At 41.5% G+C, this 27,928-nt stretch overlaps 2 protein-coding genes across 6 annotated transcripts; one reads left to right on the forward strand and one right to left on the reverse strand.

The window, feature by feature from the left end:
• Positions 1-1,091: 1,091 nt before the first annotated feature.
• On the reverse strand, positions 1,092-9,587 carry rbm12bb (RNA binding motif protein 12Bb). 5 transcript variants are annotated; one of them, XM_029452487.1, is made up of 2 exons: positions 9,500-9,587; positions 1,092-3,539 (listed from the first exon to the last, which is right to left on the reverse strand). In XM_029452487.1, exon 2 carries the CDS (start codon positions 3,515-3,517, stop codon positions 1,592-1,594), a length of 1,926 nt encoding a protein of 641 aa, XP_029308347.1. In that variant the 5' UTR covers positions 3,518-3,539; positions 9,500-9,587; the 3' UTR covers positions 1,092-1,591. The 5 variants fall into 5 exon arrangements, with proteins under 5 accessions (XP_029308347.1, XP_029308344.1, XP_029308346.1 ...); XM_029452484.1 differs by lacking the exon at positions 9,500-9,587 and adding an exon at positions 9,337-9,468; XM_029452486.1 differs by lacking the exon at positions 9,500-9,587 and adding an exon at positions 7,634-7,764.
• On the forward strand, positions 8,508-27,741 carry setd2 (SET domain containing 2, histone lysine methyltransferase). Its single transcript, XM_029452482.1, is given in 22 exon segments — positions 8,508-8,927; positions 12,919-12,940; positions 13,037-17,067; positions 17,198-17,329; positions 17,671-17,799; positions 17,946-18,069; positions 18,181-18,258; positions 18,347-18,444; positions 18,616-18,748; positions 19,008-19,142; positions 19,235-19,363; positions 19,493-19,960; positions 19,963-20,586; positions 20,700-20,748; positions 20,818-21,148; positions 21,278-22,154; positions 22,905-23,030; positions 23,575-23,711; positions 23,814-23,925; positions 25,067-25,141; positions 25,299-25,400; positions 25,994-27,741. Coding segments are annotated over 22 exon segments (8,109 nt in total). The 5' UTR covers positions 8,508-8,892; the 3' UTR covers positions 26,156-27,741.
• The last annotated feature ends 187 nt before the right edge of the window (positions 27,742-27,928 follow it).

Genomic DNA, 27,928 nt, shown 5'->3' on the forward strand with positions numbered 1-27,928 from the left:
TATCCCCATTTATTTGTAGCTACCTAATGTCATTATCATCTGACGATGGAGGGAACACATTATATTTCTCCAAAGGAGTGTGGCTTGTATTTGATATTACACATTAGTAATGTTGTGGCCATCTTGGAAAGGGCAGACATCAACATTTTCAACATGTCATTGAGTCAGAAATGCTACAAAGTTCCATTTTCTTTTTTTGTGAATAGGACATTATACAATTTTGCCAGAATGTTCACCAACAGTTTTGCAAAAATATATTTTTTTGGATAGGATGCTGAGATCTATGGATATATTTTCTGGCCTCTTTATTCAAATGGCAATGTATTTTTCAATTGGAAATTCAATGTGCAATTGTTTCGTTTTGTGCAACAAAATTAAAGCTCAATCAATTGCATTCATTAGAGATCCCCGCCGGAGTGAGTGTTGCACCTGTTGTTTTTGAGTCCAAGCAGTTAAGTTTTTTCAGAGACTTCTTGAATGTTAAAAGTGAAACTCAAATGTTGCAAACTACAAATTTCCGATTCGCACAGTAGTCACTCGTCCTATTTTACGAACCTTGGACTAAGCGATTTTTCTAAAAAAAAAAAGGCAATCTCTACAGAGATTAAATAAATAATCTCGAAGATTTTTATTAAAATAAATGTCTGTTTAATCCCCATCTTTTGTCAAATTAGGTAACACAATGGTGACTGAGCCTATGGATCACTGATCAAAGCCCTTGCCATTGCAGTATTACGAACTATGTGATCACAAGCAGCCCAGTTAGTTGCGTCTCCCATCACCCAGCTGTAGGTGGCGCTAACACAGCAGACTCCTTTTCAACTCACTTCTGTGTGAAGCTATCGTTGCAGTCGAGCGGTTTCTATGGCCGAACATTTGAGCGATAAAACTTAAAAAAAACAAGTGCAAACTAACAAACTTCACACAGGCGACCGGTTTGGATCTCTGTAAAGTGAGATCCAAAATTATACCTACAATAACCGTTTATTGCTATAGGTGCCGACAAAGACAATGAAACTGAGATTGTACCTTTTAAGTGGATCACATTTATCCTAATCTTAAAAGTTGTCAGTAACTGATTCATTTTAATTGGCGATTAACCTGCACTTTATGCACATAAGGTTAATGTGGCAATCAAAATTCGTTTACACTGTAAGTGACAGATCTGTGAAGAAAACTGACAATTCAAAAGGTATGCATTTTAATAAAAGTACTTTTCACAACAACCACATGAAATGTACATACATTGTTCCAGACGGTTACAAGTTAAATTTAACAAATACACTTTTAATGAGAAAACCAAAAATCTAGTATTTCACTTTTAGATAAACATTGCATACAAAACCCATATTTAGTCTGACTATATTGCCTTAAAATAATGAAAAGAAAAATCGCAAAAAAAAAAATAGGGCTAATTAGATTCACAATCATAAACCATGCCGTAAAAAAATATGTCAAAATGATGATCGAATCAAAAATAAAGAAAAAGGCCATCGTTTCCCTTAAAGCAACTTTTTTTCAATCAATATTGTGTATATGTCCAAATTACACTGTTAGGGCATGCTAGGTGCTATGAAACGCAATGTCACTTTCACACAAGTAACAGCTGTATTTTTCTTGGACCTATTGGTCTTCCACTCAGTTCCTCAACTGCTGTCAACGCCTCGCGACGGGACTCAAATAATGCAGTCGCAGAGCCTTTAGATTTTCCACTCTGGTCATACTGCACTGAGATAGATCCAGGGATAATGCGAAATCCATAGCAAAAGTCATAAATTTCCTCACTTCTGATTTGGAATGGTAAGTTAAGCAGCTTAACGCAGGTGGGACCATCAAAATTCTGCACAGAAGACCCAAAGCCACCACAAATGCCATTACCTCGGTTATGTGAAGCAGAAGGGCCTACTGGATAGGGCTCATAATCACCGCCTCCATAGATGAGAGACTGTGCATTAGTCATTGGTATGTTAGCATCATGAGGAATCCTTAAGTCAGGGTACTCTGAGTTACCAGGGCAATAGAATGCCTCACTTCTCCTGCCTGAGTATCGCTCCTCTCTTGGCTGTGGCTCTTGCATAATTGTCTCTTGCCCCATTGGTGGCTCAACACCCAACTGACGCATCTGAGAACGTGAAATGCATTTCAGTAGGAGTTCTGACCCAAGAAACCTTTGTCCATTGAGAGAGAGTGCACTCATAGCCTCTGCCTCAGACAGGAAGAGAACCAAAGCCTTCCCAACTCCTGCACCTTTATGGTCATGCAGCACAAACACCTTGTCCTCCGTGATATTAAACCCATGGAAGAAGTCCATGATCTCAACTTTCCGTACATCAAATGGCAGGTTCCGCACAAACAGACACATTTTCTCTGTGTCATAAGGATCATTGGGGTAAGATGGAAGACTCTCCTGAAACATTTCAGAGTTTCCAGGAGGACCGACATCCACGCTCTGAGACTGCAGAAGGGTGATCATTTTCTCTCTTGAGATTGGCCGGGTATGAATCATTCGGTTCATGAACTGCCTTTTTTCAGGAGTCAAGGCGTCACAATAGTCACGAAGATTCTTGAACAGCACAAATACGGATCTTGTTCTTCTCCCATCACTTCCAATTAAGTGCAGGATCTGGTCATCCTCAAGCTTTGCATTCCGAAAAAGCCTTTTTATGTCTTCTTTTTCCACTGAATAGGACAGATTTTCCATCAAAACACAGTACTCGTCTTCAGAAGGAGCAACGGGCATCTGAGCCAAAGGTGATTGTGACCTCCCATGATGTGGATTCCTCTGATTGCGAACAGGTGATCGCTCCCTTTCAATGTTGTCACCCGTGTTGCCAGCCATTGACACTTTACCAGTAACCCGACGCCAATCGGCTGCAGTTGTTAAGGCAATCTCCACATACCTTGACCCAATGTATTTCCTATCCCTCTTCAGAGCTTCGTTTGCATCCTCTCTTGTTGCAAATTTGACGAGACCTTTCCCATTTTTTGAACCATATCCATTTTTCAATAAGATCATTTCATCAATAAGTAAATCAGAGAAAAACTCACGGACTTCCTCTTCAGTCACAGAAAAGGGCATTCCTTTTAGAAACACATGCACAGAGTCATCATTAGTGTTTGGAGCCCTCTGGTGCTGGGGGGGAGGGGTATAGTCTGATCTGCTTGCTGATCTCCTGCCTGCCTCAGGGTCCACAGATCTTCTAGTGTGTCTTGCATTCTCCTCAAGTCGTCTCTTCTGATCTAGCTCTACATCTTTTGTACTTTTTTCAAGCAGGTTCTGCATCTCTGCTTTACTACTTAGTAGCAATGTAACAGGTGAAGCCTTAATGCAACCTCCTGATCGTATCATTGCTCTTCTTGCATCTTCATCAGAAGCAAAGATAACGAAAGCTTCCTCTCGCTCCCCACCAATTATATGCACTCCTCCATCTGGAATTTTGAGGCCAGTGAAGAACTTGCGAATATCCTCAGAACCTGCTGTGACTCTTAGTCCCTGTAAACGGATGACGACCGCCATGCTGAAGTACAAACAACAGCACCTGCAGATAGAAAGGGTATAAAATTGCATTATTGCCAACAGAGCTTCTCTAGCTCAGCGTCAATTTCCTGGCTTTCCAATATAACGCCACTGAACTAGAATAGCAATGTGAGACAAAGGACATCAGAGACAAGGGACACCATTATGATAGATGTCCACAACAGTCGCTCTAGAGTGGAAAGTCCCATGCCCACTGATCAACTTTAAGCATCCGCCCTTTTTTTGAAATAGCAGCTAGACTAACAAAGTAAAATGTGAACTGCAAACCACTTTTCAAACAATTCCAAACTAAATTGTATTAACTTTATATTCTACCAAGTCCCACGCAAGACTAATCACTTTACCAAACATGAATTCATCACTCAGATATTTTTGAAAACACCAATGACCAGTGCATACCACCTCCACCTGCAATCATTTACCTTTTTGATCTAGAACTATTTTATCAGACCCTTTTTATCAATTACACCATAGGTTAAGTATTCAATTCATCATATGTAAATACTGTAAAGCAGTCAAATTTAAGATGACTTGAAAACCGTTTCACGGTTATGACCTTTCTCCAACATTAATGCTGTAGAATGTAGATCTGAAAAAAAATTGGTTTACCACCAAGTATTTCCACTTATTCAGTCAACAAAGTGATCAGTGTTGGGGTACAAGTATTTTTGCAAGGCATTTGGAGGGGCCTTCAAAATGGAACATCCTTGTTGATCCATCATCAAGTTGGGTCTTGAAATGCAGACTTGGAAGAAGTCATTTCTATGACACAGCAAGGACAATATCATTAGGTGGTGGTGACCTAGTGTTTTGTTGGTTACAAACAGAATACCGGAAGGCTGTGAGTTCAATACCAGGCGCTGGACAAGGCACTTAACCCCAAGTTGCTCCAGGGGGACTGTCTCTGTAGTTAGTTCACTGAAAGTTGCTCTGGACAAGAGCGTCCGCTATATGACCTGTAATATCACCACATAATATCTACAAGGCATTTTGTACATCAGCACCAGCTACGATCCAACCAAAGCAGCTCCAAATCTGTGTCTCAACAGAACCACAAGCTAAAAAACCCAAAAAGTGACAAATAAAACCATTACTACATACTTTTACATTTGGCTTTTATGGTATGTTGACACCGGACGTAAAGTCCATTTTCCGTGCGGCGCAATTACATATAAAGTCAATGCAAAGACGCTAATAGACGGACAGACCTGACAAAGCATTAATTCAGGCTTTTCACTAATCCTGATCATTAAGTAGTATCTTGTCCTCCTTTTGATATGTTTATTCCAATTAAAACACAGCAAAATCTGTTAATTTGGGTTTTTTAACCACTGTAGTAAAAAAGATTAATTCAGCCGTTGTGTGACTTGCTAAAGACATTCAATACATGACGAAACGTTTTTGGCATCTACATGGAGGTAAGTCCCGGCTCCTCTTTTATTCCCAACTGGGAGTTGAAGACCGCTGTCCCAGACACGACGCCATTCTGATGACCGCCAAACCACAGCTAGCATAGCGGCCCGTCTCAAAGCAGCCGCTGAGGAGTGGGCCGCGTTGAAGAAAGTAAGTGCGCCATTGACAAACGCTGATCTTGCGCTAGATAATTTGTTTGAGAGTACTCAAATACTCTATAATAATTTAATGCAAGTTATGCAAATATGGAAAATAACTTTAAATGACCAGCCCTACTAAATACCATCTGCTTATACTTTCCGTTAGATTAAATATTTAGGTGGTTCACCAGCCAAAACACCTTTATAATTCACAGTAATTATAGTGCAGCTCGTAAAACAGTTTGGTTATCCTAGGACCAATTTCCATGGCGAAGACACACATTCCTTCTCTGCAATTACGTGTTATATTGATTAGCAGGACAGATTTCCCACCTACAAGTAGTTCTGATTGGACAGTCTATGCTCCATTGAGCACACCACATTTCTGAACAAAACATACTAGCTTCAAAAAACGCCCAACTCCATCAACTATAGTGCATATTTGCAGGATGGCTTTTCACTCATAAATGCTCATCCACTGCATTGTCACTTTGCTCTAACCTCTTTTAAAAGCGGTTTCAAAATATCCCAAAAAAAAAAAACACTCGTCGATTGCATTGTTTGCCGATCTACACCACTGCTGCAGTCGGTTGGTTCCAAAGACTGGCGTTCTGGTAATCCAATAGCGATAGTGTCCCCTCTTCTTGCATTTTCCCTGACACGCTCTGCTCACCTCAGCCATCATTTCACGTTCATGACCCTTCCCCAACTTTAATGCTGCATCCAGTTGTTGCGATTCACAATTGTAGGTCCGAAATGTTCACGTTTACCACCAAGTTATTCAGCCAACAAAGTGATCAATAACACCAGGGTGGAACTTGAAACAAGCAACATTTCCTCCTCTGTATATTCTGGCGCAAACTGATACAGTTGATCCGTAGAGTGTGATCTTCTTCTCATCCGAGATCCTCATCTTGATATTTGGGAGCTTTTAAGTTCTGTCATGTAGCCAAGACTTCCACTCTGAAGTCAGCAACATTATTAACATAGACCATTCCATAAAAGTGTCAAATTTATGACACATTTTTACTACATTCATGTTTCATAATCAATTGCTGTTGAATTTCCAAACATGAATGCAATGCTATGTGACAGCAGAATGGCAAAATTATATCATCAATATATAAATGCACCACCAGGAAGCTGACTGTAGAAAGCCACTTGTATGGTTCTGAGATGTATTGCAACATGGTAAGCATTCACTGTGATATAACTAGCTGCTTGGTTCCAGACCTCTGAACCAAAGCCAGCTAAATAATCAGGCTATAAAAAGACTACACATTGCCATCGGATACCACACCATATTGCACCAGAGTTGACTAAATGATGTCTCAAATGCAACCTGAAACGACGCAAAACCAACTAACCTCAATGAAACACCTTGATTAAGTACTGCACGTCGCCACTGACATCGAAATCTCAGGGTAGTTGGCGTTAGCACTTACAGACTGACGTTAGCCTACTGCTAACTCGTGTCACAAGTCACAGAGAACAACGAGCAATGGCCGGTTGGCAAACAAGGCCCAGACAAGTATCTAAGGCTCCCAAGTTGGCCATCCAAGTAGTTCAATCCACCACGAGGGTATTCAATTACACATTCAATGAATAACCGTGCCACCCCAGTTTAGCTAACGCTAACCAAAAACACTTCAACATACACCACCAAGCACACATAGCAAGCTTGTAGACATTAGTAACGCCAGCATTTGATTCCAGACGCAATATGCGTTAAGCGACAACATATACATAACATGAAACTACTGTAACGTGGTGTGTACTTTAACTTGCATAACTTTGTTAGCTATGAAGGTGGCAAACATTTCAAACGCCCCTGCCGTCCAAACAAAGCTCAGCCAAACGTCGAGCTTAGCTAGCGAGAGCTATGTAGCCAGCAAGGCCTCAAGCTAAATTAAGGTATTTGACAGCCAACACTGACCTGCGCCAATGAGAATGTATTCTTAATAACGCCCTATAATAGCTATCTAACCAACGACAACACTTACACAATTGACAAGCACAGATTATCGTGCTCAATCGAGAATAGCAGATAGATTCAGATCAGTTGAGTTCGGCTTCGTGTCGCTCTCGTCTTGAAGTGTATTAGTGAATTTTCTTTATTACTTTTAATGTCTATAAACCAGTGCGAAATGTGTATGCCGCCACCTACTGTATCGGGGTGCTTATGGTGTTGTAATATCATGACTAAAGAATTATTAGAAGAATTATTCGAAGTAAATATTTAAATAAAGCCCTTCATACCTGAAACTGTTTATTATTTTTATTGTATATAATTGTTTTTATTGAACAGACATTAAAGAGCATACCAGATCTAAAAGAGAATAAATACATGTAATATAGCTCAATACAATATAAACGTTATCAAAATGAATGAAAATAATCAAATAAGGGTATTTGTATAAAATGATGTATAATTTTATACAGAGCCTTCTCCATCGCTGCTCCCACCCTCTGTAACTCTCTGCCTCAAACCACCAGAGACTCCTCCTCACTCACCACATTCAAATCATCACTTAAGACTCACCTGTTCAACACTGCCTTCAACCACTGACCGTCTCTTCTCCTTAACCCCCCGTTTCTTTTCGTTTGTTCGTTTATATATTCATCTTTGTGTCACTCACTCTGTCAAGCGTCTTTTAGGTTCTAGAAAAGCGCTTTACAAATCTAATGTATTATTATTATTATATTATTATTATTATTATTATTATTATTATTATTATTATTATTATTATAAGTATAAAGATAAACACTAATTTCTCAAACACTTGGCATAGTTAAGAACAAAAAAATTGAGAGAAAAGAGAAGAAAATGTAAAATGTATATTAAAAGTTATTCATATAAAAAACAAAAACAAATCAGGGCTTACTATTGCTCCACTTGATACAATGAATTTGATAATTACCCATAATAATGATGTTTAAATTATCCACATAATAAAAGAGAAATGTCAAAAGGTGGAATGTCATTTACCTTGAGTGAGGACATGAGAAAAACATGTCACAATACAAAAAGGTACAAGGGTCCACTTCAAATTTGAACTTTTTTGTATTATTATTATTATTATTATTATTATTATTATTATTATTATTATTATTATTATTATTATTATACATTGTGTTCAATCAAGATAGTTGCATCTTGTCAGTACATACATATTCTGTGGGGCAAGTACCCAATTGTTGCTGAGAGTCTTATCTGTGGGCTATATTGTATTAGTAGCCACGATTAAATACAGACCTGGTAAAGTTGTCGTTTATTCTCAAACAAGGTTGTGAGGCTTTTAGGTTTATCTGTATATATTTTATTTTGCAAGTTGCTAAAATAATTGTTGATTTGCTCGAACCCCCAGCGCGCTCCAGGGTTCGCGCCTGCTATGTTCACACGTCATGTGATGTTGTTGAATACAGCAGCCAGCCACAGCCAACGAAACAGTGAGGATCAGTGTGTGGAATAAAAGATATTCCAAAGATATGTTCATTGTCCTTCAAGCAGATCGGGTTGTCAGTCTTATTATAACGTACAGGTTGGCCAAATTAAGACACTTCCTGGTGCTTGGGTTTCGTAGTCATTTGTGTTCTTGATATCTCCTCCTTAACCTTTGGCTAACTATGTGAGCTCATGCTAGCTCGATAGTACCAACATTCACCCAGGCTGAAGCTGGGGCGCAGCAGCAGCGGAGCCTCTGGCCGACGATCATTTCCGACAGCTCCGTATGGATTTGACGTCGGCATACATTGTTGCTTGATGTTTTACAAAGGGTCGATTACCGGTGATTTTTGAAGATGGGGGAACCTTGTGACCTCAAACACTTCGTAAAGTAAGTACCTCGTGGGCCGCACATTTTTACTTACCGATATGTAAATTGTGGTAATGTGATTTAGCCATCTTACTACACACAAGTAAGACAAAACATCACTTGCTAGCATGCTAGTAAAGCCGGGTGCAGAGACTCGAGTGTACGGGTCCATTATATCCTTAAACAGAAACGTATGAAACCCTTCCTGCTCATTCATTTAATTAGAAAAGTAACGACCTCCCCACAAGTCTATAAGTTAATTACTTTGACTTCACACGTTTGGCACTGATCAAAGATCGATAAGTAAAACACAAGTTAACAACAGTAGCGTTAGCTTAGTGGCTGCTAGTTCAGTGCTAGCGTTAGCTGCTGATGCTAGTACGGTTCCTCGGCTAGCAGTCTTCGTTTATAGAAACAAATGTTTGTTTACCTCTGCTGCGCAACCGACAAACCCATCAAACGTCACACTGATTGTATTTCCAAGCATATAATTATATGCCACTTAACATTTACATGAATTATACATGGCACAAATCGAGCTAACGCTATCTTTAAAGATGGCACGCGAAAGCTCCCTGTTCATGTTAGCTTACCCATGTTAGCTTAGCTGGTTGTGATATGTTGTATAAACCAGCTTCACCGTCGAACAGCTAAGTTCATGCCATCTTGCCTACCTGCTCACTACTTATATATAGGATGTAGCATGACAAGTTAGCAAAACTTTATAAAATATTTCACTAAATGAACAGGCAACACATCCTATATTCGTTTTCATAGTAGGTAGATCCTTCCTTTTTAAAGGCCATGTTTTGCCTGCATCCAATTCTCCCGCACAGGCCATGCTTTAGTTTCCTTATTTGCTTCGAACCAGTCACCGTTTGCTTTTACAACTGTGTTGATGTGTTCTTTCACATAACTCCTCATTGTACAGTCAAGCCTTTGTTTTCTGTAGGCCATTTGCTTGCGCTTTAAATGTCTATTAATGAGATGCATGTTCTCTGCTCGCCCTGCATCCATGTTTTTCATCTATCTTCGACCATGATAGTGCTATTTATAAACCATAGGTGACTGTAACTTTTTACATTTGTTGTTGCTGTAATGCAACTAAAGCGACAGCGGAAGAGATTAACAGCCCACCAAACTGAGAAAAGGGGAAATCCTTGTCCCACAGACCAACTGACATCTCTGCCACATTGCATCGATAGATAATGTGAAACTCAGGAAGGGAGCCTGCACAAGTCGTTAATACTCAACAAAGCATGTAACACCACATATTTTTTGACATAGTGTACATATATCCAGCGTGTTTTGCACAAGCCACAGCCACCATTAAACACTATATTTAGTATGTCAACCAAAAAGTATATTTTCTCTATATCTATGTCAAAATTATAAAATTTCCTGACAGAGTAGCTGTAAACTGCTGTTGACAAACTCAGTTCATTACAACCCTATCTTTCTTCTTGTCAGGTGTGGCGTCACTTTGGAGGGCTCATTTCTCTGATTTGGATTATTCTTGGCCAGCAGCCTCTTCGGGCCTACTAATCCTAGACGAGTTTCTCAATGGACACTCTGCTCAAATCAGAGATCAGGTATTAGACAGCACAACATGCAACTCACAGTGTATGTCTTTATTAGTAGTTTGATATGTAATTGGGAATGATTTTAGTATGGTTTTCAAGTTATATTTTTGTATTGGGTGCAGTCTGTGCAGATATTTCTGGCACCTGTTTACTGTTAAAACATTTAGTTATCAAGGTCATCCTAAAACCAAGGCCTTGTCATTATTTATGCACTGATAGTTACAACCAAACACTATCCTCTGCTAAATATTTTGGGCCCTTCTTTAATTTAGATGTCTGACAACATGTGGTCTTCAGATGGTTTATCCATTTATGTTGTAGTACATGTCACCATATATAAACGATGGGTGACCGCAATGCTTGCTATTGGATAGGCTTTTATGTTCTGCCATGTTTATGCGTATTAGCTTGAACAATGAAACAGTTCTGCATTACAGTTGGAATAACATTCATATATTTGGTGTTAAATATTTCTGCAACATCAAGCTAAAAAGCTGACGTTTTTGGTCCAGTCCATTAATCATTTGACTCTAAAGTGCTTGTTATATCCCTTTAACAATGTCACTGCAGAAGTCTCCTTTTGAAGGTCACAGAGGAAAAAATAAAATCCCAAAGGATTAAATGACCCAATTGTTGCCTAGCACCCATATTGAGCATACCCTAAAGACACACACAGACTTTAATAGGACAAAAGGAGGAACACAAACCCTATTATTCACTTTGAAATAACATTTTTTACATGTTAAATACTTACATCTGTGTTTCTATTTTTAGCCTCTGCTGTTTTTTTTTTTTAAATGGGCGGCACCAGTTGCTAGTTTAGAAATGTAGACCCTTCAAGCTATATAATGAGTTGGAGGATATTTTCACCCTTGTGTAAGGGACCCTCACCGATATTCTTTGTGTACTCTACACTGTATGTTAACAGTTAGTTTACAGTGTTTGTGGGCTTGGTTTTGTCTTCTTACTTAGGTTCAGGGTTAGGAATAAATATGAAAGATATTAATTGAACGGTAATTATCGCAGAATCCAAAAAATTATTTTCTCAGTGTTCTTTTAAATGAGTGAAACAAACTATTTTCCTCAATTATAAGGACCTAATATTATAAATATTAAAGACAGACTGTCATTCCTGGGAAGGAGTTTTTGTTATTTTTATTTTTTGTTTCATAAGGCCTTTACTTTTATAAATAAAATAATTTATTTCCTTTCAGGTATTGCAGCTCTCCCAATTTGTAGCTGCCATAGTGAATGCGTTTGGTTTCTTAGTGGTGTTGTATCAGGTGAAAAAGTGAATGATGCAGTATTTTTGGTCAGTTACACTTAACCTAACCTTTGCTAATTCTCATTGGACACATATTTTACAGTTAACAAAAGGTCTAACGTTGCTTCTCTGGATGGTGGCTCATTGTTTAGCACTGTAGTATCACAACAAGAGACAGCTCCTGGTGTTCAATGGCAATCTTGTCATCCTGTTCGAGCTTGCGTGCTCTTTTAATGTTTGCATGGGTTTCCGATGGGTGCATCAGTTTTCCTCGGCATGTTGGTTCTTAGGCATTAGAAAACCCATCTCCAAAATGGTTAGGATGAATCAAATGCAGAGGAGTTATTTCTCTACAAGAATTAATATAATATAGTTTTGGTTAGGTTTAACACAGGGTTTTCTGATTTCAAGTGTGGCCTCTGATACCTTAGTTCATTTTTATCGTCCTGTCCCCAGAACAAAGCAGTTAAGAACTTGGCCTCGAGGTTTGGTGGATGAAATATTCAAGACCATCAACACCATGCAGTATTTATGCGCTGTTGAGCAAGAATAACCCTGTACTGTTAAACATTCTTTTAACCATCATCAGAACACATAAAACGTTAGATTTTATTTTTTTATTGAAGTTACTTTGGCCACCTACTGCCTTTTTTCTGCTATTCCAATGGTTTGTTCTGTGTAAGGTTTGGGATATTCCAGTATATGTGAAATCAATAGGCCTGTGAACCTGACGGCCACAAGAGTACTGTCTGTCATTTACCTGCTATTCAAATCCATTACTTCAAGTCACTGTCCCATGGACACGTACTGAAATTGCATTCTATTTATGAATATTTTCTTTACTGACATCTCAAGTATGCTTATCGATAATATAACAGGTTTACACCTCAAGATTCAGGAAAACAGAATTACAGGTGGCGGAAAGAGTAAACCTAACACTGTGGTAGATTGAGCAGCAGATGTTGTACTTCAAAGTCATTATCAGTTGGGAGCACACACGGTATGTTCAGGGACATGTTCACATCCAACACGGCTACATTGAGAATTTTGATTCTTATATCCCGCCTGATCTTCTTAAAGATATTGAGCTGAATGAACTGTGTACATTGATTTCTGTATTTCCTCTCTCTCTTTATGTTCCTGTGATGCTCTGATGTAACCACAGAGAGGAGGGGAGTGGTGCCTCGGTAAGTCTTGCCAAACTAATTATGACCCCTATGTCTAAGTTCATTATAAAAAAGAAAAAAAAACTCAAGTCATAAGTGGTCTCTCTTTTATTGTAGGTGAAGGTGGAGGGCCTATCCAAGGCAGCTCTAATGAAAAGCTTGTCTCCCAGAGTCATGCTATCCAACCATCTCTTGCCTAAAGGGACCAAGATGAAGGTCAACCTAGAAGATCAGAGTCGACAGAAAGTGTCCTTCAGCTTTGCACAGATCAAGAAGCCACTGCAGAGCCCGTTCTGCATCCCTGGCAGTCCTGACAAGTCTGTCGCTGAGCCGAACGCTGCCTTGTCACTGTCAACCTCAGACAAAGGAGAGGAGAATACAGACATAAAAACTGAGCAAAACCAGACACCCATGGTGCAAACCCAGACACCCATGGTGCAAACATCCATAGCAGAGACACATTCTCAAACACCAGTCTCCTCACCCACAATGAAAACGGACTTGGCTAAGATGCATTTCAAGAAGCAAATTCTCAGTGTCTCTGTTACTGAAGAGAAACCATCAACTGCTGTGCCAGAGGAGCCGCACTCTCCTGAATTGCAGGATATGCAGACACCAACAAGTGTAACTGAATTTCCAATACCCGAGCCTCAGAATGTTGTCAGTGTCTGCCCGTCTGAGAGTGATCATATTGAAGCCCTTGAGACAAGGGTAACCACCCTTAGCCCCATAAAGCCAGCTGCCTCTTCAGCAAAAGATGGAGAGAGTTCCAGCAGTGCTGAGCAGGATAGTAAGGTAGACAAAAGGAAAACCAGGTCCCAATCTGATAGTGCTCACCCTGGCTCAGAATCAGATGGAGATTCAGGCCAGATGTCGTCTAGTCGCAAATCAGTTGACACCAAAAGCAAAGCGAACTCTGACAGCAGAAGCAAAGAGGTGAAAAAGTCTTCCTCGAGTTCACATGTGGAGGAAAAGGAAAAAAGTTACTCTAAGCGTTCAGAGAATCATGAAAGGTCTTCTAGTTACTCCAAATCAGAACGTGAATCCAGACACGCATCCTCACGCTCATCTCGATCAGACAAAGATCGCAGAAGGTCCAAGTCTAGATCACGGTCTAGATCAAGAGGGTCCCGGACAAGTTCATCTCACTCCAGATCAGAGAGATCCCGAGGTGACAGAGGATCACGCTCCGAAAGGTCATACTATCATGATTCTGATCGGAGATCACACCGGAGTTCTCCACGCAGAGAGAGAAGACGTTCTCGCTCACGTACTGACAGAACTCGGGACAGTTCAGACTCTGAGGATGACCATAGGAAGACAAGAACAAGGACAAGTGACTCTAATAGATTGTCCAGCCATTCAAGCTTGCATAAAGAATCTAAATCATCTTCCTACTCAAAATCTGAGAAAGCCTCTAAATCTGCAGATTCTCCTCACTCTGTAGAGTTTGATAAAAGAACACAATCGTCAAAGTCTGAAAGGACTTCAAAGCGACTATCGGACTCTGATTCCCAGCACAAGTGCTCTCCTGATCTGGACTCCAGTTACCGTAAATCTGGCCAGATTTACGGTAACAAGTCAGAGACCAACAGCAAATCCTCTTCTTCCAGTATGCATACCCACTCTCAAACATGTGAAAAACGGCAAAAAAGCAGCTCTAGTGACTCTGAGGCAGATCATAGGGGAAAATCACAGGCCTCTGACAAAATCGCTGGCTCAGAGGAGAACTGTAAAAACTCCCTAAAGACAACTAGTAGGCCAGACTCGAAGCAGAGAACGCCTTCTAGATCTTCTGGAAAAACCAGTGGACATGATAGACAATCAAATTACATATTTCACAGCCCTGGCAAAGCACCGTCATGTACAAACACCACAGATTTGTGTTTTCAGAGTGAGAAAGAAAAAACTGATTCCCAAGAAGGTGAAAATGAATGTAGTAGTCAATATTTTAAGGAGATGGTTTCATGCCCTGATAAAAAATTGCAAGAATCATCATCCAAGAGATCAAAAGAAACTAAATCTGGTCTTGAAGTTGAGACCTCAGCTATAACCTTAAGTGAAAGCCTAAAGCGGGCCGCCCTGGATAACTTGACCAATGTGAAGGATAGCCTTTATTCTAATAATCAACCACATGTGAACTCAAATGCAGCTTTCTTAAATTCATGCAGTAGTAATGATAGCATAATGTGCAGCCAGGACAAGAACGTTGTTGACTGTTCACCAAGGCCAAAGTCCTTAGATACAGCAGATATACCTGTCACCCATGATATCCAGCAGAACACTAAACCAGAGATTGTCAAAGATTTGACAGTCAACAAGCCGCATGGCACAAGTTTGCCGCTCAAATCTGATTCACTGTTTCTTGAATCTGAGGATCAGCTGATGTTTGAAAAGCAAAATATGGATACTGCTAAAAAGAGCAACAGTACTTCCAAAAAGTCTCGATGGGATATTGTTGGGCAGGATACCTCAGAGAGTGATAATTCACAGAGGACACTCTGTGCAGAGAGTAAGCCTACTGTTAAAAAAGTGATAGAAAATAAAATGGAGTTTTCTAAAGACAATGGCCAACAAGACTCTGACATTAAAGATACTATTCAGCAAGAAGCTGAAACACATTCCAGCCTGGTTAATCAGAATGAGATCTCTAAGCAGGAAGTCGGCTCAGACAACACATCCATGACCGATAAATACAAAGACCAAAGGGAGCCTTCACAAGAGAGCATCAGCATTAACCACTGTGACTTAAAACGGAAAGTTTCTCAAAAAACAAACAGAGATGAGCCCCTGCACGTAAATCATACAGCACAGGTCGACAAAGCTGCAAAGATGCAGAGTTGGAATGGCGATTATCACGAAGAAAAATCCAAGGGTAGCGCTCATAAGAGCAAATTGAGTAATACAACATTACTTTATCAGGATGCATTAGGAGGACAGAGTGAGGTCAGTGATAGTGACAACTCGGAGTATGACTCCGATTGCGGCGAGGCTATAAAACGATTGCACTCTGTGGTGGTGGTGCCAAAGAATTCTTCCCTAGTAATGGATACAGGAGCTTCCCCATGCAGTCTAATGAATAGTTCAGAACTGCACAATGTGAATATCAATGCAGTCCCAAATCAAGGCCCACAACAAAGGCAGGGGAGCCCTTCTGCATTCCTGGAGACCAGTGGTCCATGTGCTGGTGTAAATGATTCATCCCATAGCAGCATGTTGTGTCAATCTCAGAGTAATATGATTGATAGCACCAGCTCCATAAGTGCGCAGCCTTACATGACTGGCCATATTGGTGCCCATGGAAGTGCCACAGATCCTGCCCACAGCCTTGATAATTCCAGACAGCGAGAGCAAGGGCACACACAGCATAATGTAAGCAGCAGAGGTGAAAGGATGTACACTCATTACCAACATGATGATTTCTCCAGTGCTGACAATATCAATGACAACAATGGATTCAGCCTGGGGTGGGATTTTTCACAAGCAGAACAGCCCAGTAGTACATACCAGCAGCCTGATAGCAGTCACGGACCCCACCTACCAAACACTAAACTGACTGAAACCTCTCCTAAGGGACTGGAGCAGAGGCAGAATAATGCAACCTGGAACCACCAATCCCCAAACACACAGACTAGCAGACAACCCTACCTCCATGTGCATGAGCATTATCAGAATCTTGCAGGTGAAACCCATCCTGACTCTCTAACCAATGACCACGACGACTTCAGTGGGGATAAACTAGCTGATCTCAGTAAAACAGCTGTTGAAGGCAATGGACTTAACACTCCTGGGTCATCATGCTTTGTACAAGGGCATGAAATAAGCAGCAATAGCAGGGGTTCTACTGTGCCGGACCCCCCTAGAGAAGACAATTTTAGACCCCACAGAGGCCGGGGCCCTCCCAAGAAAAGGCGGCCAGAGATAGAGTCAGAGTCAGACAATGAGGCAGAAGCTGGGCCTGCGGGCAAGAGAGAGCGTCAAGAAAATGCTGACGTCTCTAAGGAACCTCGTGTCAAAGCTGAAATGCAGCGTCCATCACTCAATCTGCGAGACTTTCAAGACTCCAGTAAATGGAAAGAGTTTTCAAGGTCTAAGAAGATGCCCCCTTACTTCGACTTGATTGAGGAGAATCATTACCTGACAGAGAGGTAGGTTGTTGCCTGATTAACAAAACTATGTATTATGTTTTTAGAAGAACCCCATAATAAAAACATTTAAGTGCTTTCAGGCTAGAGTTTTGAATTTTGTTTTGAATATATATATTTATTTATTTTGCAGAAAGAAGAGCAAATCTCATCGAGATATTAAGAGAATGCAATGCGAGTGCCCAGTTCTGCCAAGAGAGGAGCGTTCAAGGGGAGTATTAGCATGCGGGGAAGACTGTTTAAACCGGCTGCTGATGATTGAGTGGTAAGTTGATTATTACAGATAAAGCTGTGACTATGTAACAACACAATGTTTTTATATGAAACCTTTTGCAGGGTAGAAAATCCTGGGAATACAAAAAAACAAAACGTTTTGAATTAGTAGAAAAATTAATGCACAATTAGTGGAGAAAGGTATAGACAAATACCTTTTATCTAGTACTATAGTGTTTCTATTAAGAGTCCTTATAAATCCTGCTATTCACCATCCAATTCAGCAAATTTAAAAACAAAGTTAAGTCCATAAAAATATGATATTTTGCAATCAAAAATGTGTAGAAGCCTGTTTATGTACATATATCTTGACATTTTTCCTGTTTCTTTCAGCTCCTCACGGTGCCTGAATGGAGCCTACTGCTCTAATCGACGCTTTCAGATGAAACAACACGCTGACTTCGAGGTTATCCTCACAGAAGACAAGGGCTGGGGTCTACGGGCAGCCAGAGACTTGATTCCGTAAGCCTCTTAAAATCTTTCAATACAACAATTGAAGTTATTTTTCTCGCTTTTATCATTAGAATATTCACACAATTAGTAATCATTGTCGGGCTACCTACTCTATTGTATTGTATTATTAAATTATATTTTTATTGCAATTTCAGAAACACCTTTGTACTGGAATACTGCGGGGAGGTATTGGATCACAAGGAGTTTAAAACAAGGGTGAAAGAATATGCTCGCAATAAGAACATCCACTACTACTTCATGGCTCTAAAGAATAATGAGGTAAGTGATGATATGACGCATTTCAATTGATGCCAATATTTTAACTACAATCTGGTTTAATGTATCAGGTAATGTAGTAGAAACAGTTGACATTGCATTTTGTCTCTTCAGATCATTGATGCAACGCTGAAGGGTAATTGCTCCCGGTTTATGAACCATAGCTGTGAGCCTAACTGTGAGACCCAAAAGGTACAGTGGCAAAATAAATGATACTCTTTCAGGTTAACTTACTGAAAGCTGACTTACCTGATGATGATGATTTTTTATCCCATTCCAGTGGACTGTCAATGGCCAGCTTAGAGTCGGGTTCTTCACCTCCAAGGCGGTTACTGCAGGAGCTGAATTGACATTTGATTACCAGTTCCAGAGATACGGGTACGACGAGTGTTTCTCTGGTTATTTATTTCATACACTTATATTTTGTGCTGTCTATGTTTGTGTTGCATGTCTGAAAACACTTGTTTGTTATGTTGTTATTTATATATAATAATAATAACAAATATTTATTTCTATTTTAACTGATTTTGTTTGTATCTTTTTCCACAGCAAAGAAGCACAGAAATGCTTCTGTGGAGCGCCCAGCTGCAGAGGCTTCCTGGGTGGGGAGAACAGAGTTAGTGTCCGGGCAGCTGGAGGCAAGATGAAGAAAGACCGCAGTCGAAAGAGTGCTCTCACCACGGTCAGTTCTTGTAGTCATGTTTGAAAGTGTGTCTTGTCATTGGTTTACATCTGGCTGCCAGTAATGTTAATGTGGTTACACTGCCACACAAGAATCACGACCACAGTAACTTCCCATTCTGCTTAAATTGACATGCTACAAGTTTTAGATTATTTAGTTTTAACCATAGTGATGTTAGCACTTTATTATAGGATTCAAGCTAAAACATTTTCAAAAAAAGTGCTATTTTTGATGATGACATCACTGTGTCCCTCCTCAGGTTGATGAGGAGCTGGAAGCGTTACTGGAAAATGGAGAAGGCCTGTATGATGAGAAACAGGTGGTGTCTCTCTGCAGGCTGATGGTCCGAGTGGAAACCATGGAGCAGAAACTCATCTGTCTCAAGCTCATACAAGTATGACCTGAGTGGTTGATTCCTTTTCTTATAGCGTTGATATTTGTTATGAAGATTTGCTGTACGTAATATAACATGTTTGTGTTGCGCAGGATACTCAAAATCCATCATGCCTGAAGCAGTTCCTGGACCATCATGGATTGTCTTTGCTGTGGATCTTCATGGTGGAGCTTTCTGAAGCGAAAGGCAACAATGCCAATAACATCAAACTGCAGTTAGAGGTGACATATGTCATTGACTTTGCATTAAAACATTCATAATGTTGTTACATTCCACTGAAGTAACAGGAATGATTTTTTATTCCTCAGAGCCTGTACAGTCATATTGATGATCTATGATTCTGATTACAGATTATGAAGACCTTGGCTGTGCTGCCTATCTCTACTAAGAACATGTTGGAGGAGAGCAGAGTCCTTACCTTCATCCAGCGATGGGCCCAGACAAAAACACTCATCAATCACCCAGGTGAGATGGATGGCTACTCCAGTGAGAACACCTCCCGCGCTCAGACACCCCTCAACACTCCTGATGGCTCCTCCACCAAACTGGGACCAGAATTGGATGGTGACGCCTCCAAACCCGCTGTGTACCGCCGCCTTAAAATCATCAGTGAAAACAGTCTGGACAGCGCACTCTCTGACGCCAGCAAAGCATCGGATGGGAAGGAGGAAGAGGAGGAGGACGACGATGAGGAAGAAGATGAATCCTCACATGCAGGACTTCCGGATGCCAAAGAGTTGAAGGCAGAGCCAGTGTGTGAAGCTGCAGATCCAGCGAAAGAAATTGCGGCGGAAGAGTTGGTGAAAGAGGAAGGTCAGGAGAGAAAGAGGAAAAAGAGGAAGAGACGGAGATGAGTACAAGCAGTCAACTCCAACCTCAAACTGAGGAGGTAGAAGAAAAATTGGAGTTGGATTTGGAGAAGGAGATTGAGATTGAGATGAAAGAGGACACGAGTGAGGTTCATGCGGATGAACTTGAGGGGCCAAAAGAGCCTAGTGAAGAACCGGAGAGTGGAGAGGAGAAGACCAGTCAGGCTGTGACAGAAAAGGCTGAACCTGAAGAAGACCCGCCCACCGCTGAAGTTCCCGAGCCAGAGAGTCAGCCCATGCAAACAGATGTGGCTGATCTTTCACCTGAGCCACCTTCAGAGAATATGGAGGCTCCAGCAGAGACACAAGAGGCTGAGAAACCTCCTCCTGGCATTGAGGCGCAACCTGGTGAATCTACCACTGATGCTGCCGCCAACTCAGAGACCCCTGAAGCAATTATGCCCTCTGAGGTCATAGCGGCCCCCGTGGACCCATCAGTTATAGGAACTCCTTCTCAGGATGAAGAGGAAGGTGTCTCAGATGTGGAGAGTGAGAGGAGCCAGGAGCCCCAACTCAATACTTTGGACATCAGTGGCATGGCTGCCAGGCTTCTGGACAGCTGGAAAGATCTGAAGGTGAGCTCAAACAGATTCATTTTTTAAAAGTAGACATTGTGAAGCATGCATAGAAATATAATCTGTTTGCATGCCATTGTATTCTGAAGTTAAAGTTGTCTTTGTCCTTTCAGGAAGTATACAGAATACCAAAGAAGAGTCAGGTGGAAAAGGAAGCTAATGGTAAGTTTAGTCCAGTGCTGATTTTTGGCCAAGAATTATTTTTCGTATAATTTCCGTATTTTCTCACAGATCGCAGCCGGGATCGAGACACAGCTTTGACGCCACGCACCACTTCTGGTAGCCGAGAACGTGAAAGGGAGCGAGAGAAGGAGAGGGAACGTGACAGAGACAGAGAGAGAGACCGAGATTATGACCGAGATAGGGATCGAGACTGGGACAGGGACCGAGACCGAGATAGAGATAGAGACAGAGATCGCGACAGAGATCGTGACAGAGACCGTGATCGCGACCGTGATCGAGTCTCTGACAAAACTCCTCAACGCAGCACGGAGAGACGGAGGAGACGCTCCGCTTCACCACCCTCATCCTACGAGAGGAGCAGTCGACGCACTGAGGAACGGTAAGAATTCTTGTGATTAGGGGAACATTGTGTAGTGCGTCTTCCAACCATATTGTCATTTTTGTACAGCTTAAATACCGTAGTACAGTTTTGACATTAAACTGTGGTCTTGTTCTCTGGATTTTTAAGGTTTGACACATCTAACAGCAGCAAGACACGGGGAGTTGGTGGCAAGGAGCGGAACAAGCTGTCCACAGAGGAGCGCAGAAAGCTGTTCGAGCAGGAGGTTGCTCAGCGGGAAGCCCAGAAACAACAGCAGCAGCAGCAGCAACAACAGCAGCAGCAACAGCTACAGCAGCAGCAGCAACAGCTACAGCAGCAGCAGCAACAACAGCTACAGCAGCAGCAGCAACAACAACAACAACAACAGCAGCAGCAGCAGCAGCAGCAGCAACAACAACAACAGCAGCAGCAGCAGCAGCAGCAGCAGCAACAGCAACTTCAAACTATGGTTTATGACCCTGCTCTAGCATATGCCTCCAGCCCTGGCTTCATCACTTACCCTCATGGGTATCCCATCCAGACCTTTGTTGATCCCACCAACCCCAATGCAGGCAAAGTACTGCTACCTACCCCTCCGGTTGATCCCTCGCTGAACTATGAAGAGACGCCTCTTATCTCAGACCTGGGTCTATCCTCTCCATCCTCCTCTTCCCAGGCCACTCCAGTCTCTAATCTTACTCAGCACATGACCACCACTGACCTCGCCACTGGCAACCCCCAACAGTATGCCCAGCCAACTGTAGCAACTCAGGACGCAGGCGTAGCGGTCCTCTCTGTACCCGCCCAGGCGGCGCCTCAGGTACAGGGCCAGCAGAGCTACACTACTCTCTGGGATCCCACTACTCAGCAGGCAGTGACTGTGCAGACTCAGCCTGCACAGCAGTACACCACAGCCCCAGCACAAGCTCAGACACAGACAGCCATCTATTACCAGGGTCAGCCATGCCAAACCATCTACAGTATCCCCACCGCCTACCCACAGGCCAACACTCCTGTCATACAGGTAGGGTGCTCTTTGCCTGGTGCCAGTGTTAGAAGGGTTACTTTTAAAAATGTATTCCAATACAATAACTGATTACCTGTTAAAAAATGTAGTCTGTTACCTAATCCAAGTAAATGGTTCAATTTGACCATTTTGTATGTCACGCAGAAACACGGAACAAAACCACAGTACAGTGCAAGTCATGCCTTCCAGTTTGGAAAATGGTGCCTTCATCCCGAGACTCAAATTATTTGGCACATTAGTGTTGCCGCAATTTAATTTGGAGCAGCAGCAGTACCCATATGCTAACCTATATGATAACTTCCCGGTTTGTCCTGTTATGTTTTCTTTACCAGAAATTTAGAATAATGTTCCCGATGAACTGGACCACAGCGTTAAACCATCCTGCTTTGCAATAACTTGCACTGTACTGGGATGTTGTTTCTGCTTTACATACAAAATAAGTGTTATGAGCAGCATGGTAGTATATTGTTCTTTATATTCAAACTTTGTTGTAATGTAAATCTGTTAATATTCTGTATAATTTGCTATTTTAACGGTGTAACAATTCTAAATGTTTGTGGTTGGATCAATTTCTGCAAAAATAATCAAATATGGTGGGAAAAAAAGAGATGTCGTCACAGTTCAACAATCATAGCACTCCAAAAATCATTATTGAACACTGCGACACAGCGCAGCACATGCTCAACACAGTAACCGACCTCCTAAGGTCCTCTCTGTCTAATCTGATGGGATTGTGTGTTTCTGAAGGCGTACACTGAACCCACAGCCAGCTACCTGCATGGCCAGCCTGTGTATCCTGGCCATCAGCAGGGAGTGGTGGTACAGCAGGGAGGCACAGTCACCACTATTGTCACATCCCAAACTGTCCAACAGGTAATTCATTCACATCGTCTCAAATGCTGTTTTTACTTGAAACAGGATGGGGCAAGACAGAACGCATTGACTGATCAATCACAACCGTAAACCAAATGGATATCAGTTAGGGAAAGATAAATGTATTTCCTTGAGCAGCATGAGGACACAGTATGGAGTCACTGTGGTAAAGGATGCAACAGTATATGAGGAATTTTAAATCTCTGCCTTTATGGATCTTCTGTCTCAGTATGGCCACAAGGGGGTAGTACACATCTAAATTGTGCAGCTCTTAAGATCTACAGTATGTGGGTCCCGTCCCTTTTATAATGACAAAGTACCGTTTAAGAAGTGAGTAAAGATGGAACAAAGTGAGGAAAGAGCTTAATGTCCTAAATAAGAATCTAAATGCAATCATTTATGACTTTAAACTACAGTTGTCATCAAAAATGCAGCTTCAATGAATCCGGTTCTTTCTCCTAGTAAAAACCCAAAAGAGATACTTCAAAGTGAAACTGCATAGATTTGCTGCTAATACTTATTTTCAATTTCTTCTCATCTCCAGGAAATGATTGTACCCAACAATGTGATAGACCTACCTCCTCCCTCTCCCCCAAAACCCAAAACAATAGTCCTATCTCCCAACTGGAAAGTGGCCCGGGACCCTGAAGGCAAGATCTACTACTACCACATTGGCACAAGGTTGGTATTGCTGTGTTTCTGTGAAGTGTGTGTTTGTACCTCTAGAACCCCCCCCCCCCTGCATTGTATCTCTATCTGACATTACTTTCCTCTGCACATTAGGCAAACACAGTGGGACCCTCCAACCTGTGATGGATATAGTGACAACATGAGTGTGGACCATGAATCTGAGATGGACCTGGGAACACCCACCTATGATGAGAATCCTTCCAAGGTGCGCTCGAGTTTTCATGTTTTTTATATAGTAACTACATAGAGAACAGAAAAACCGGTTTCCTTAATGTCAAATGAGAAAGCACAGATTTCTCTGTTACTCTTCACGTTCTCGTTTCCAGAAAGTGTGCTTGAATGCAGAACATGATTATAGTGTTTGTTCCTTGAGGTAATTGAAGATGCGGCACTAGTGATTACTTTCAGCTGTGTCTCGTGAGGGGGAAAAAGAAAAAACCCACGTTCAGTGGTGTTACGTCCTCGTCGATGACTCCTCCTCGCAAAATGGCTTCATCAGAATCTGCATGGAGACAAAGATTTGAAGAGAGATTCCTCTCTCTCTCCACCCCCTGCTCAGCTGTCTGTCCCTTAGCCTCAAGGCCGTAAGGGGAGGGGTGGCTCAGCTCATCTTTTCTTCCTCTGCCTCATTTGTTTTCCCTCTTCATTTTTATCCCGACTTTAAGGATAATGGAAACCAGCTTGAAGGCCGAGCATTCATTTATTTGCGGTTTCTTGTGTTATAGTTTAACTACTTTTTTGTCTTTTTAAAAAGATGTAACAGAGTTGGAAAAAAAGCATCAAACACTGAGATGAAGAGATCCACGTTTCCCACAAAGAACAGTTACATGGTCACGGACCATTTCCCTGCATGTGTTCAGAAAGTGGTCGTGTCCACATACAGCACTTGAAATGACACATGGCTCTGCACTTGTAAAGCGTCCGATTTCATTGTTCCTGGAATCCTGGCACTGTGTTTGTGTGAATCCTTGGTGCTTGCTTTTGATCCTCACCACTCTGTTGTGGGTACAGGCAGTCAGCTGTTGCCTGTTTGCCTTTGTTGTTGAAGGCTGGGGCCAAAGAAGCTGCATCCTGGCAGGATATCCCTGCTTTGTGTCAAGTAGCTGGCGAGCAGGTGCTGTTTGATGCACCACTGACCTTGATAGCTACTGTTTTGCAGCCAGTTGCCATGTTTGATTGAGATGATGCACAGGTGGGACCACACTTATGATTTTAATTGTATAAAATGACGCTGCTGGGTTATGTCAGTTTGACGTGGTATTACTGTCTTCCACTATAGCTAAGAAAGAGTCTGTCAATGTGATGAAAGATTTGTCTTATCCATCTCTTCTATTATGTCGTTACAGTTCTCCACAAAGACAGCTGAAGCAGACACTTCCAGTGAGCTGGCTAAAAAGAGTAAAGAGACATTTCGCAAAGAGGTGAGCCAGAGTCTCCGTAAACGATGTTCGCAGCAATGTTACTTAACTGCAGATGTTTCAACGTTCCACACATCTAGCCACCCATGCAAGGTTTCATTCCTTTTTACTTTTGTCTCTTTTAACATGTCTTTGTTTTGTCTGTGTGTGTGTGACTCAGATGTCCCAGTTCATAGTGCAATGTCTAAATCCTTATCGGAAGCCAGACTGCAAACTCGGACGCATCATCAACACAGAAGATTTCAAACACCTGGCTAGAAAGGTAAGATTAAACAATGAGATGCTCACACAACTTGTATGAATGTAGAGGATTTGTACACCTCTCCTTGGCCTCTACGTGGGAAGAGCACTCTGAAAGTATTGGTCAGCTTTTAACTCTAAAAGGCAACGTTTTCAAAGTTTCCCCTCAATCCAGAACTAAATAGTTGAGCTCCCACAATTTCTTTTTCCAGCCAAATGTTTTTGTATTGTGTCTCTAGAAGAGACCAAAAAGACATTATACATGCAAACCATTATCTCCCTCTCTTTTGTTTTACTCATTTCTTCCCAAAAGCTCGTCTCTTCAAAGGGCAGCATTCGTTTTTCTTTTTTTCCCAGTGGGTCCATGGATTGTGTATTTAGGGAGTGGTTTGCAATCGGACTGTGTGCACGGTAAACAAAAAGACGAGTTGGGCTTCAACCATTTAGAGATTATGTTATATTGTCTCAAATTATAAATGGCAAAGTCATTAAAAGAGAATTAACCATCCAACCGCTCTACCACAACTTTCATATACATTGTAATTTTATAATTAACTGTAGTCTGGCGACAAGAAACATTCCTAACTCTTTCCTCATCTCTGCCCATCTTTCCAGCTAACTCACGGAGTTATGAATAAGGAGTTGAAAGCTTGCAATAATCCTGAGGACCTCGAGTGTAACGAGAATGTGAAGCACAAGACCAAGGAGTACATCAAGAAGTACATGCAGCGATTTGGCACCGTGTACAGGCCCAAGGAGGACACAGAGGTCGACTAGCCTCAGAGGCCACAGGTGTTACACCTGTCCTGCGCAAACACAGGAGAAGCACAGATTTGCCTTTCCATTCACTCCTTCATGTATGTACTGGCCAGCCTGAGCCGTGAAGTAGTTTCTTACGCGTATTTATGACTAAGAATTGCACTGCTGCCCAAGAAGCTCTCCAGGCCCCGTGGATCACGGAGGAGCCCCGCTCTAGAGACTGACGGGAGACTCGAGTGTCGCTGAACGACCCGAAAACTCCAGGTGCAGTGTTCTCGAAGGATGACACTGTGGGGTGCTACAGAGACTAATGTTTTCACTGACTGTTTGATTTTAAGCATTTCTCTTTCCATCTGTGGCTCTTAAATGTTCCCGAGATGATCACCTCAATTCCACTTTTTAAACTCTTCTAGCCCTGACTGAGGATTACTCAATGGAATCAGCTTTGGTATCATATTTATCAGAGGTATTTTTTGTTACTTTTCACTGTTAAAAATGGATCAATGATGGAACAGTCCAGTGCTTTCTCCTCTCCCACTTCCTTTTCCTTGTGCACACTTCAACCCCCTGCCACTGACTATCTGGTGCTGCTTTTAACTGGGCTGTGGAGGTCCAAGCTTCCACTCCTCAAGCCCTGCCTTCTTAACCACAAGACTTTGGAGCCTCTGTTGTTTTATGAATGCATGATGTAGGCTGAGGTCAGAGTGGTATCCTTATGAAAATTCCTACGTTTTCCATGTCTCCTGCTTCAAGTAATATGCCCTCATTGGGATGAGCTTTTACTCACAACACACTTAGGGATCAGCAAATAACCAGCAGGTTGGCACGGTGATCAATATGTCTTTTATGAATTTATGTATAATAATGGGAGCAGGGTTTGAATGCTATGTTTGATGTGCTGTTGAGCCATTTCCTGTCCAACCTCTCTCCCAACTTGTTCGGCTCTGTTTTCTTTTCTGACAGGATTAATGCTGAAAATGTAGTTTTAACAGTTTCTGAACATCTTGTGTGTTATGGTTCTTTTTTGTGTGTGTCACCATTAGTCCTAGTTAAACGACACTCAGGCCGGCCTTGCTACACAAACTGTCACTGGTTAATTTCCAAGATTTCTTTGGTTGTCGTGGTAATTTCATTAGCATTAGTATACTGATTTGTCACAGCCTATTAAATTGCATTAAAACAAAGTTCCAACATATGTACATTGCTTTATATGTGAATATATTGAATAATAGTTTTGGGAATGTTTAAATAAGCAGACACTTTGTAAAAAGACTATCATTTCATGATTGAAAGTGTAAATAATGTGTAAAATTACCAAAGCTGTACGCAGGAGAGTAGGGTCAGGGAGCCCACTCATCCTCAGCAGCTCAGCCCTCCTGATGCAGTTCCCACATCACTCGGTCAAGCTTAGGACCCTGCTGACTTGCAGCCCTCTATTTTATGTCAGTGGTGGGGGAGATTTCACACGTTTCATTTTTTAGTTTTTATTATTTTTCTATGTACAAAGTAAGTTTCACCCTACTCTACTGTAAGTATTGTGTAAGCACATTGTCATACCGAGTGTACAAACATTTTAAAAGATAATAAACTTTTTTGTAAAATTATATCCGTTTCCCTGCTTTTCAGTTGTATTGAGTTCACTTGGGTCTAAGTAAATGTGAGCGACTGTTGCATGATTAACTGCTGAGAGCACACCCAATCCCATTTTTAGATTAGTCCCCTCTCTAATAAGGGGTGCACATGGTATGAATGCCACTACAGCGCGTACGCACAGTGTGCAGCCAGATGTTT

This window comes from Cottoperca gobio, chromosome 16, assembly GCF_900634415.1.
Source record: "Cottoperca gobio chromosome 16, fCotGob3.1, whole genome shotgun sequence".
NCBI lineage: Eukaryota > Metazoa > Chordata > Actinopteri > Perciformes > Bovichtidae > Cottoperca > Cottoperca gobio.

Excerpts from the sequence above, each read along its gene's own strand:
- rbm12bb (XM_029452484.1), bottom strand. The coding sequence starts at position 9,362 with ATGGGTTTGTCGGTTGCGCAGCAGAG. Across the intron at positions 3,540-9,336 it reads TTGTCGGTTGCGCAGCAGAG|GTGCTGTTGTTTGTACTTCA; the intron begins GTAAACAAACAT and ends TTCTATCTGCAG.